The sequence below is a fragment of the Nesoenas mayeri genome (genome assembly GCF_963082525.1).
Source record: "Nesoenas mayeri genome assembly, chromosome: 1".
NCBI lineage: Eukaryota > Metazoa > Chordata > Aves > Columbiformes > Columbidae > Nesoenas > Nesoenas mayeri.
The window spans coordinates 55,507,136-55,519,037 of record NC_137541.1 but is presented as its reverse complement, the minus strand read 5'-3'; the positions used below and the strand labels follow the sequence as shown (position 1 = coordinate 55,519,037).

General features: G+C 42.9%; 1 protein-coding gene across 1 annotated transcript in view; it reads left to right on the top strand.

Annotated features, from left to right (window-relative positions):
* Nucleotides 1-11,664: 11,664 nt before the first annotated feature.
* Nucleotides 11,665-11,902, top strand: part of TPH2 (tryptophan hydroxylase 2) — a gene marked incomplete at both ends in the record, with an annotated part of 50,750 nt that continues 50,512 nt past the window's right edge. The window contains one exon of the mRNA XM_080353318.1: nucleotides 11,665-11,769. Coding sequence (XP_080209444.1) covers nucleotides 11,665-11,769 — 105 coding nt within the window. The remainder of the gene's footprint in view (nucleotides 11,770-11,902) is intronic.

Here is an 11,902-nt window from a genome sequence, read left to right as displayed (position 1 = left end):
GTGAATGTTTATAGAATTGTTGTGACACTGGGAGGTCAAAAACTATAAAAGGATGATACTAAGTTGCCCATAGTAATCACTTAATGCTTCAGTTTTATTAAGTACACTTAGAAAATGTGTGCCTGTCCTGGTCACCCCTAATAGCTGGTTTGCACCCAGTGAACATTGGAACCAGTGGCCTTAAAGCCCATGTCAGGAGTGGAGGATTTGTATTCATTGTTGTGTGTAATCTTCCTAAAGAATATAAAGGTTAACGTATATGCTGTAACAGGTCCTGATTGCTTTAAGAACCAGATGTGGGAATAACAGTGATGTTGATTGTATTAGCAATGTTTCTGTTTTGATCTGTAGTTTAACTAAAATTAGGATACTCAACAAGCCCAGTTTTGTCACTAACAAGTTTTTTGTTAAAACTTCTGCATTTTTTGAGTAGACAAATTTAAGATGCTGATGGTGTCTTTTCAATTATTCTCTCTAGTTTTTCCTCACATATTATACTCTATGAAATACTTTGGCTCCATTCAGCCAAAGCAGTGAGGAATCAGATCCCTCACTACTTTCAAATATATTCTTGAGCACCAAATCAAAGCTCCATTGCTGAAACTTTTCAAAAAGCCATAAAAAGTATTCTAGCTTCTACTTTTTGATACAGTGTTTTAGTTCAAAATAAGTGAGGCACTTTTTCCTCACTTCTCTAATTTTTTGTTCCAAGACTCTTGCATAACTTGAAAAAAAGATTTTATTGTAAAAGATTCAGTATCCTGGTGTGATGCGAATGAAGTCTTACCAAGTTTGGGATAGAATTTCTGTAGGTCAAATCTATGTTTTCCTCAAATTGTTCCTTGTTAGACAACAGAAATGTCAATGCTGAAGAGGTTAGTGAAATTTTAAAAGTGCATCTGAGAATTGATTCACATGACAAATGTGATTGGAAAAAGGTGTCTAAGTGGGCTGTGTGCAGGGATAATCATTTGTGTAGGAAATGTGTTAACTGTTCCTCAGATGCCATTTTAGTCAGTATTCTTGTTTAGATGCAACTTAAAAGTGCAGTTTAGTCCGTGGCCTGTAGGAAAGTGTTGGTAACACTATTTTGTCTGTGACTGGCCAAATATTTCAATATGTTTTTCAAATCTGTTGCCTGTTTTCTGAACACTTCTAGTCAGTGGCTGGTACCGTCTACATCTGTGGTGAAAGAATCGTGGCAGGGAGGTCAGTGCATGTTGTTAGGGGAGAAACTCCATGAGCTGCTCTATGGTGGCTGGGATTAAAGCAGGAAATCCTAACCCTTGATTCTTAACATACATTTATGTACCTATATCTAGCTCGATAGTTTACGTCACTGTATATGAGCATTGAAAAGGTGATAGGAGACACAGAGACATAACTGAGCACTTAACAGCCAGATCTCACACATGTGTGCTATTATATTTGATTTAAAGATGCTTTCAAACGATTTTTTTATGGTGTTAAAAGATGATTGTGCTTCATGCTTAGTGGGACTTCATAATGTCTGCTATTCAATTACGTTATTGCAGTGCAGGCCTCATATAAATTAAGATTGCATTTCATTTTTCATTGAAGTGGGGATTTTAATCTTAAACATTTTTAAAGCATATGTGCTGTTTTTTTCATGTTGAATCACTATATCTTTGGCACAAATTCAATTTTCTAGTGAACTGCAAACAAAAATATGTTGTAGGATGTCACTTTTTGCCTCATCCAAGATGAATTTCACAGCTGAATCAAATATATATTTCAATCTGTCCGTGTAATTCAAATAAATGAAGTCTTCTAGATGGGTTATGTTTTGAAGGAATTCGATTATAGTATATATTTTGACTATACAGGCTATGTGTACCCTACCTGAACATTAGTTCTTTGGCTGTTTCCACATATGTACCTTGTTATTAACCAACTAACAGCAGAGCCCCATTGTGCAGAGCTTATTATTTTGCCCAGGTTAGCAGTTCAGCAAAGGGTGGTCACTTGTTTCTGTGTGTGGTGTGGTTGACCCCAGCCAGCAGCCAAGCACCGCCCGGCCTCTCACCCACCACCCTTTCCCCTGGGATGTGGAGAAAACAGAAGGAATCACAGAATGTCAGGGATTGGAAGGGACCTCAAAAGATCATCTGGTCCAATCCCCCTGCCTGAGCAGGAACACCTAGATGAGGTTACACAGGAATGTGTCCACACGGGTTTTGAATGTCTCCAGAGAAGGAGACTCCACAACCCCCCTGGGCAGCCTGTTCCAGTGTTCTGTCACCCTCACTGAGAAGTTTCTTCTCAAATTTAAGTGGAACCTCTTGTGTTCCAGTTTGTACCCATTACCCCTTGTCCTATCATTGGCTGTCACTGAGAAGAGCCTGGCTCCATCCTCGTGACACTCACCCTTTATATATTTGTAAACATTAATGAGGTCACCCCTCAGTCTCCTCCAAGCTAAATAGACCCAGCTCCTTCAGCCTTTTCTCATAAGGGAGCTTCTCCACTCCCTTAATCATCTTTGTTGCCCTTTGCTGGACCCTCTCCAGCAGTTCCCTGTCCTCCTTGAACTGAGGAGCCCAGAACTGGACACAATATTCCAGATGTGGTCTCACCAGGGCAGAGTAGAGGGGCAGAAGAACCTCTCTTGACCTACTAACCACTCCCCTTCTAATACACCCCAGGTACCATTGGCCTTCCTGGCCACAACGGCACAGTGCTGGCTCATGGTCATCCTGCTGTCCACCAGAACCCCCAGGTCCCTTTCCCCTACGCTGCTCTCTAATAGGTCATTCCCCAGCTTATACTGGAAAATAGAAGCAAGCAAGAAGGCTCATGGACTGAGACGATGACAATTTAACAGGGAAAGCAAATGCTGCTCCTGCAAGCAAAGCACGAAGAGGATTTTTGTCACTGCTGCCCATCAGCAGGTGGATGTCCAGGCCCTTCCTGGAAAGCAAGGACCCCACACAGGTTCCTTGGAAAGATAAACACCACCACCATGAGTGTCCTTGCTTCTTCCTCCCCCTCTCCCTGAGCTGTTACTGCTGTGGCGTGTGGTGTGGAATACCCCTCTGGGCAGTTTGGGTCAGCTGCTCTGTCTGTGTCCCCTCTCAACGTCTTGCCCACCCCCCAGGGAAGAAGTGAGAAAGGTCCAATGCTGTGCAGGGAGGGTTCAGCAGCAGCCAAAACACCCATGTGTCATCTACACTGCTCCAGGCACAAACCATACAGGCTGCGATAAGGAAAGTTAACTCCATCCCAGCCTGACCCTGTTTGGTGTGATGAGAGCCATTCTTAATGGCGTCTGAGATCATGATAGAAATAAATTAATCCTTCATATTGAAGATGACACTTTTAAAGTGCCCATTTAGACCTTACACAAAAAAATACTTGTATTATATAAGCAACTTACATTCAGCTGTTCTGTTGGTTGTCATAATTGATGAGATGCAACAGCAGAGATTCTTCCAAAACACTCTTCACGTATTAATTGGTCTAGACGTCCTCTAGGTTACATGGGTTCATGCCAGCTTTCTGCATTAGCCTTGGAGGGCTTCCACACACTCTTCTGGTTTTACTGTTAAAGTAACTGATGAAGGAGACCAAGGAAGTCTTTGAAGTCCAGATATTTGGGCTCAGGAACTTGATAATTTTTCGAACAACAAAATAATACAGCTACTGCTACCAAAAGTGGCACTGCTGATTCTTTGTTCTCTGCCCTGTGCTGCTATACTTTTTACGCTGGTGTGATTAATTTGTGCAATGTCTGGTGAACCACATAAAGGAGCTGATAAATTTAAGACTTAACCAGTCCTTCTAGCCAGAGCAATCATACCACAAATTTTTGTCACTATGAGGTATGTACTTGAGTGTAAACATACAGAAAGTTTGTTAAAATTAGAGATTTGCAATATTGGAAGATACTTTTAAAAGCTCATGAATAATAAACTAGCTAGACTGCCTCCTGTTGGAAGGCATGTTCGTCTTCTGCCAGATGCTTGTCTAATCCCTTTGGAGAACACCTTTGCAGATCCTGCAGTCTGTGGTATAGGCACTTTTGAGGTGTTGGTGGACTTCCAGGGCAGACTGAATGGTCACCCACAGCTGGTGATTTTCTGTAAATTCTGAGTTCCTCCATAAGAGCTCTTTCTACTCTTGTAATGGTGCAGCTGGTTGCCTATAAGTAGCCCTCCCCCTGCCACAATCTGCTTAAATTTTGGAATGGTTACAGCATCTCTGAGGTAGGTACAGTCTGGGAATTTAGGGGTGGTCTCTACATGGGCATTTAGGCTATTATTAAATCGTTTACAAGTGAGGGTAGGTACCTGTGGATCTCCTGTTCTCTGCACCCTGCCATTTAACAGTGAACCCACTCCTTTGTCCAATCTTTTAGTTTCATCTGGACTTGGTTTCCTTATCTGTCTTGTGAGAATGTTATAAGAGACCACATCAGATGCTTTGCTACCACCAAGATGAATGACATATATTATTTTGCCTTGGTCCACAGGACTGTCATAAGAGGAAATGAGATTTGTCAATTTGTTCTCAGCAAATCCATCTTGACTGTTTAATCATCTGTTATCATCTAGGTCTTTATAAATAGTCTTGATACCTCTGTTTTCTCAAACAAATGAAATTAGACCAGTCCAGCCCTTCCTCCTCTTATTGAAAATGGACATATTTTTGGCTTTTTTTCCGCTCTTTTGTCACTTATCCATCCCCTAAGTTCCTAAAACAGCTATTGGTGGCAGAGATTTAATGAGCCTACTCTGGAAACGTGGCTTCAGTGCCATGTCATTTCCTACAATCAGACTTACCCCAAGTATTCACTAACATAGTTTTATCTTGTTAAAAGCTAAGAGCATACCTTCGTGCTCTTGCTGTTAGTTATGATAGACCCCTCGTCACACTTGATTCTTTGAGTACAGAATGATGTAAAAACAAACAAAAAATCCCTCAAGTATTTAATGCCTTTTGGAAAAAAAAAAAAAGTTGTTTTTCTGTTTTGTCCTTTCCTCTGTTCAGTCGTGATCTAATACTTCAATCCATATGTTAATGTGTTATGCTGCCTGTATTTTGTATCTTGGTCCTAGTTTTCATCTCCTGTAAGCTACTTTTTTTGAAGATAATGAGAAACAAATGACTTATACTGCTAGTAAAAGTGTAGTAGAAGACTACACTTCCTTTACAATGGAACAGTTTCCAGATGAAACTATTTTTTTCCTGAAGTAATGAAATAATTGTCTTTCTGCACTAGGTTGCCTCCCCTTGTATGTTGAAACAACTGAATTTACTGAGGTCCCCTTTTCTCCAATTGTCAGTTTCCGCCTTCTTCTCTGACTTTTGGCTGGAAATTGTGAATTCATTTGATGTTCATTCTTCATGTAGTCCATCATCTGCCTAATGTTTTCAACAGCTTCTCACTGTTGGCTCAAATTAAATATACCACAGCCTCTCTTTTAATTGTTTTCTTCCAAATCGTGGATCAAAATTGATCATTGGTATTCCCAGACCATCCTAGCCAGTCTGTAATTTGGTAGATATCCTTTTGCAACAGCTGTTGGTTGATTAAAGTCTTCTTAATACTGTTAGAACATGGGATGATTTTGTTGTTTGCTTAAAACCCTGTGCTTCCTATATCTTGGTAATTTAAAAATTAGGTCTATATTCTCATCACATATTTTTCAGCAGACCTGTCTCATTCAGAGAAATAGATTTTTGAGTTGGTGTTTGTATCTTTCATAATCTGGGAAAAGACTGTACATCTTTCCTTGTTTTATGAAGCCCCTTTGGCTAGTCAATTATTTTGCAAAGTACTTGTTTTACCAAATAAGTGATGATGTCGTTATGTATTGAGACATATTTTCTCTTTGTGTCAACATCTCTTACATCAATAATAGAAGTAAATGTTCTTCTTTTTGCCTTTTTGACTTCACATTGAATAATGTTGTTTTCACTTTTAGATCTTTGTGAAGTCCACCTTTCTTTGTGCTTTTTTTTGATACTTTTCATAGCTTCGTTTCTTTCCCTGTTCTGCCACATTTATGACTTCGAAGTTCTCCTTCCTGCTGTAACACACCTGTAGACAAAGACTTGGTGGTGATCTGGTGGAGTCAGAGGTGAATTCAGATTATTTCTTGGCATATACTAGCTACTCTGCACTGTGAATTTTATCCTCTTGTTAAAATCAAATGGAAGTTCTTAAGGTTGCTAGTAAATGTCACAAAACTATGGTAAATGTTACAAATAGTTTTAAGGAAAATTGTGCTGAAACGGACAATTGGTATTTTTAAAGGGGGAAAATGACTCAAACATTGAGTCTTGCTTCAGATTTAAATTTCCCCTTGAGAATTCTGCATTTTTTAAGCTTAAAAAGTGCATAGCTTAAAGTTCAAACAATGGTGACTGTTCTCTCATAGGAGGAGAGGAAAACATCTGTACGTAAACTAAAGAAGATCTTGGAGTTTCTGATCATAGGCAACAAGATACCTTTTGGAAATAAAAGTAAACTTATCTCTGTGTGCCAGACAGCTTCCTTTATTTCTATCAGCATTAACTTCATCTCCCAAAGTGAAATAAGATTGCCATGTGGCACCCTGACATACATTATTACACAGATATTTTTGAATCGCTGCTTCCATGAACTCCCAGATTTTTGGCTAGGGATTTTAAGTGTTCACTTGTGTTATCTGTATGGCACTGGGAGCTATATTGCACCAGCCAACTAAGTTGGTGCAAAAGTAATGGTCATTTTTGCATTCTTGAAATTTGCCATTTGATACTGGAATACATTCTTGAAAAAATGTGGTTATGTTACACATAATTTTAATGCACTTTTCTCGCTTTATGTCTTTTTCCTACTGACTTATTACTTGCTGTGTATTTTATATTTATTTTAGACTATGGAAATGATGTTAGACAAAAAGCCAATTTGAGTGATTTTCTTATTCAAGTTCAAAACGCATCATAAAGCAGTGGAGACAACTTGCAACATCAACAATGCATTTGGCTCAGGAACTGCTAATGAATGTACAGTGCAGTGATGGTTCAAAGAGTTTTGCAAAGGAGACGAGAGCCTTGAAGAAGAGGAGTGTAGCAGCCAGCCTTGGGAAGTTGACAAGGACCAACTGAGAGCATCACCAAAGCTGATCCTCTTACAACTACACAAGAAGTTGCTGAAGAACTCAGCGTTGACCATTATAGGGCTGTTTGGCACTTGAAGCAAATTGGAAAGTTAAAAAAGCTTGATAAGCAGGTGCCTCATGGGCTGACCAAAACTAGAAATAAAGGCATATTGAAGTGTTGTCTTCTCTTATTCTGTGTAGCAACAATGAACCATTTCTTGATTGGATTGTGATGTGTGACAAAAAGTGGATTTTATACAACATCTGGTGATGATCAACTCAGTGGGTGGACCGAGAAGAACCTCCAAAGCACTTCCCAAAGCCAAACTTGCAGCAAAAAAAGGTCCCGGTCACTGTTTGGTGGTCTGCTGCCAGTCTGATTCGCTACAGCTTTCTGAATCGTAGTGAGAAACAGTTACATCTGAGAAGTCTGCTCAGCAAATGGATGAGATGCACTGAAATTTGCAATGCTGCAGCTGGCATTGGTCAACAGAAAGGGCCCCGTTCTTCATGACAATGCATGCCCACACGTCGCACAACTGACACTTTGAAAGTTGAACCAATTGGGCTATGAAATTTTCCCTCATGTGCCATATTCACCTGACCTCTCACCAACCGACTGCCACTTCTTCAAGCATCTTGACAACATTTTGCAGAGAAAATGCTTTCACAACCAGCAGGATGCAGAAAATGCTTTCCAAGAGTTTGTTGAATCCTGAAGCACAGATTTTTATGCTGCAGGAATAAACGAACATATTTCTCATTGGCAAAAATATGTTGATTGTAATGGTTCCTATTTTGAGTAACAAAGATGTGTCTGAGCCTGGTTATAATGAATTAAAATTCATGGTCCAAAACAGCAATTACTTTTGCACCAACCTAATAGTTGAACTCTAAACAAAATCTGTAGTTTACCAGTAATCCTAGAACCATATGCCAGCTTTGTTGTACTGTAGCTAGAACAAAGAAGAAATAAACATTTTTAGTGAAAAATTGTGTGAACTTCAAGCTGGCATTGATATGAGAAAGTCCACCTACAAAATACAAGCTGCAAAAGAAGAACTTCCTCTCCAGAGAGAATCAGTCTCTCTGCAGAATTCATGGGCAGGCAGCATGGTTACAATAGCTGGATCATTTCTGTCCTCCTTCCCTGTTACATAGCACCTGCTGACATAATGAACCTTTGTTTGTTTTGCGTTCATGAGTCATCATGAAGAGGCTGTGAGAGACAGAAAAGCTTTGCCGTGCTCTAGTTACCGCACAGAGCTGTGAGAGATAGCGAGGCTACGGGCTCGCTGATTTGTGTGATGTCCCAGGTGCAGAGCTAGCATCTAACAGTAGATAAAATCATGCTCTGTCATGCTGGTAGGAGAAAAGTCTGCTCAGTAGAGCTTTCTTTCATTGCTGGAGCATCCAGAGAGTGCTAAGTGATCTCACTCTCATAAATTGTTCAGCTGTATGAACTGTATCTAGGTATCTCAGGCATAGCAGGTATGAATATAAAAGCCCAAAGACTCTAAGTTGCTTTCCCATTATTAAAAACAATGAATAAACATGACATAGAATATCTCTTGATAACTTAGGATATGAGACTGGACTGTCACATGTTGACACACTTTTCCCTAACTGGGAGAATGAAGTAAAACTTTGTGGGTTAGCAGAATGAAAATGATTGACTTGCATTACAGGATCAGGTAGAGGAAACAAATATTATTACAATCTTATTGTCAAGCAGAAGAAAGGATTCTTATTAGATTTCACTCATGGGAAACTCTGGAAAAGTGGAGCCAAAGGATTATATTCAGGCCTCCCATGAGTTTGGAGGAAGCTGTGAACATGTCCTGGTCCTAAACACTGAGCATGACCACCCATTTTAAGAATGGGATCATCTGACTGGCAATGGCCCATTTAGACTGGAAGCTTTTGCTGTTTTTTGTTAGCTGCGATAAACAGTACATTCCTGTGATACTACATGGGGGCTATGAAACAGTCTCAAATCTTTTGTTGTGCTTCTGTGTTGGTCTTTTTAAGAGCAAAATGAACCCTTTAATGATGCAGCTATGTAAATGCTAGTTATAAGATGCTAAGTGTAGCAAGGCTAAAGGCATGGAGGTTCTGATGGGAGGCACTTCTCAGCTGAGCTAGATGTGACATGAAGCCTAGTACTATGAACAATACTTCCTGGTACATGCCTTGTGCAGCTCCCCGCTCAGTGTCTTGGCTTCAGTGGATCTGATTTTCATTTTTTCCTCTCAATCTACGTGATCACAGAATCACAGAATGAATGGAGTTGGAAGGGACCTCTGGAGATCATCTAGTCCAACCCACCTGATAAAGCAGGTTCACCTGGAGTAGATTGCACAGGAATGTGATCTATATGTGTACCAAGTTAAGGACACATGATGGCAGCTCTTGTGTTCAGTGAGGTTGCCCCAGTTCGAGGATGCTGCAGAGGAAAGCACTGTCCGTGAACTGCAAGAGGAAGCAGTGACTGTTTTCCTCCCCTACCTGATGTGTTAGAAGAGTGAAAACTCTGTATTCGAAGGAAACTTGAAACTGGAACAAATTCAATGTTGTTCCTCTATAAGGACAGGCTGAGAGAGTTGGGGTTGTTCAGCCTGGAGAAGAGAAGGCTCCAGGGAGACTTTATTGAAGCCTTTCAGTACTTAAAGGGGTCTATAAGAAAGATGGGGACAGACTGCGCAGCAGGGCCTGTTGCGATAGGACAAGGGGTAATGGTTTTAAACTAAAAGGGGAGATTCAGGCCAGACATAAGGAAGAAATTTTTTACAATGAGGGTGGTGAAACACTGGCCCAGGTTGCCCAGAGAGGTGGTAGATGCCCCATTCCTGGAGACACTCAAGGCCAGGCTGGACAGGGCTCTGAGCAACCTAATCTAGTTGAAGATGTCCCTGCTCCTGGCAGGGGGTTGGACTAGATGAGCTTTGAAGATCCCTTCCAACCCAAACTATTCTATGGTTCTATGATTGCTCAGTCCTACACTCTGTAAGGTAGCCTATTTATTCAAAGTAGGTCATGGAAAAGTTTTGTGAAATGGGAGAAGCAGGGTGAGAAAGTGATGAAATGAGTGTTTGACATCCCCATGTTAGTGTAAGAGAAATTAAAAATCTTAAATCAATTTCTCAAGTATATTTAAGAGACTAAGACACTACCTTAACATTGCAGTCAAGATATTGTTTCAGCAGTTACCTTCTGCTCATTTAGCATTTCTGAGTTTATAGTAGTCCAAAATTAAGTAGTAAACAAATTATTGAAATAAGTTTTGATGAGTATTTCAGAGACAAGTGGTCATATACATATAACCATAAAAGATCTTCGGGATCTCTGAGGGATTTTTTTACCTTCACAGGTGATTAATTGCTTTATCAATGTTGTGGTTGGAAGAGAGTCTCATGACCTAAGCCTGGCCCTTATGCAGCCATTGCTGTCTCAATTAAAAAGCTTTTTCCAGCTAAACATTCTCTTTCACTGGAAGTACTCTTTGCATGTCATCAGTCACCCTTCAATTTATAAGGTATGGTAAAGTCTTTTATTGCAAGATATAATTCCTATCCCTTAATACATCTTCTCTGAGCCAGCCTATGTTTTCAAAGCACTACAGAGAGATAGAGAAGCTTCTACATCAAAGAATTTCTCACATCAAAATCCCACCATGACTTTTCTGTGTAGAAACTCAGCTCCTACTCTTCTTTGGCACGCTGTTCCCATGTCCCCACTTGGCCCTGTCCTGGCACTGCTGGCTCTGTTCATCCCCAGGGCCTGCCAGAGCTCTTGTGGCCACGGTGCCAGGGTGACCCTGGTCTCTGCCCTGTCCCGGGTGAAATCATCATAGAATGTCCTGAGTTGGAAGGGACCCACAAGGATCATCCAGTCCAACTCCTGTCCCTGCACAGGACAACCCCAAATTCACACCATGTGTCTGAGAGCTTGTCCAGTCTTTTCTTGAACAGTGTAAGGCTTGGGGCCGTGACACCTCCCTGGGGAGCCTGTTCCAGTGCTCCACCACCCTCTGAGTGAAGAACCTTCTCCTGATGGCTAGAGGCCAAGCTAGTTTGGCTTCCCGGGCGGGGTTCTAAGCGGTGTTCCCCTGCCCGAGGCCGCCCCCCGGGCCGGGCTGTGTCCCGCTGCGGGTCCCTGCGGGCAGCGGCGAGAGGGGCAGGTGAAGGCGTCGCCGCCGGGGCGGGCGGGGGGACTGTTCCCGCAGCGCGGTCCTTTGCCGTTGCGGTCGGCACAGCTGCCCCGGGATTCCCGCCGCCCTCCCGGCCCGGGGGGCTCCAGCCGGGGCGGGGGCGGCGAGGCTGGGCAGTGCCCGGCGGCGACACCGCTCCCCGGTCCCGTCCCGCCCCGGCGGTGCGCGGCGGTGGCTGAGGTAAGCGGGGACCGTGGGCGTTCATCTGCCGACGGCTCTCGTCACCCGGAGACGGGTGTCCCCTAATCGGGTTTCCATCAGCCTCCGCGGGGGGGTATAAAAGGAGCCGCCGCGGGGCCAGACGGGCAGAGCGTGGCGCTGCCCCCCGCCCGCCCCGCCGGCCCCATGCAGCCCGCCATGATGATGTTCTCCAGTAAGTACTGGGCGCGGAGGGGCTTCTCGCTGGACTCGGCCCTGCCGGAGGAGCGCCCCGCCGTCGGCAGCCTCACCGTAAGTGGCGGGGCTGGGAGCGGGGCTTCTCCGCTGGGCCCACCCCCGGCGGCGGCGGCTGCGGCTGCGGGGACCCCGCGGGGGCAGGGGCGGCAGCTGCCGGGGCAGGGGAGCGGCGAGAGGGGTCGGGTTC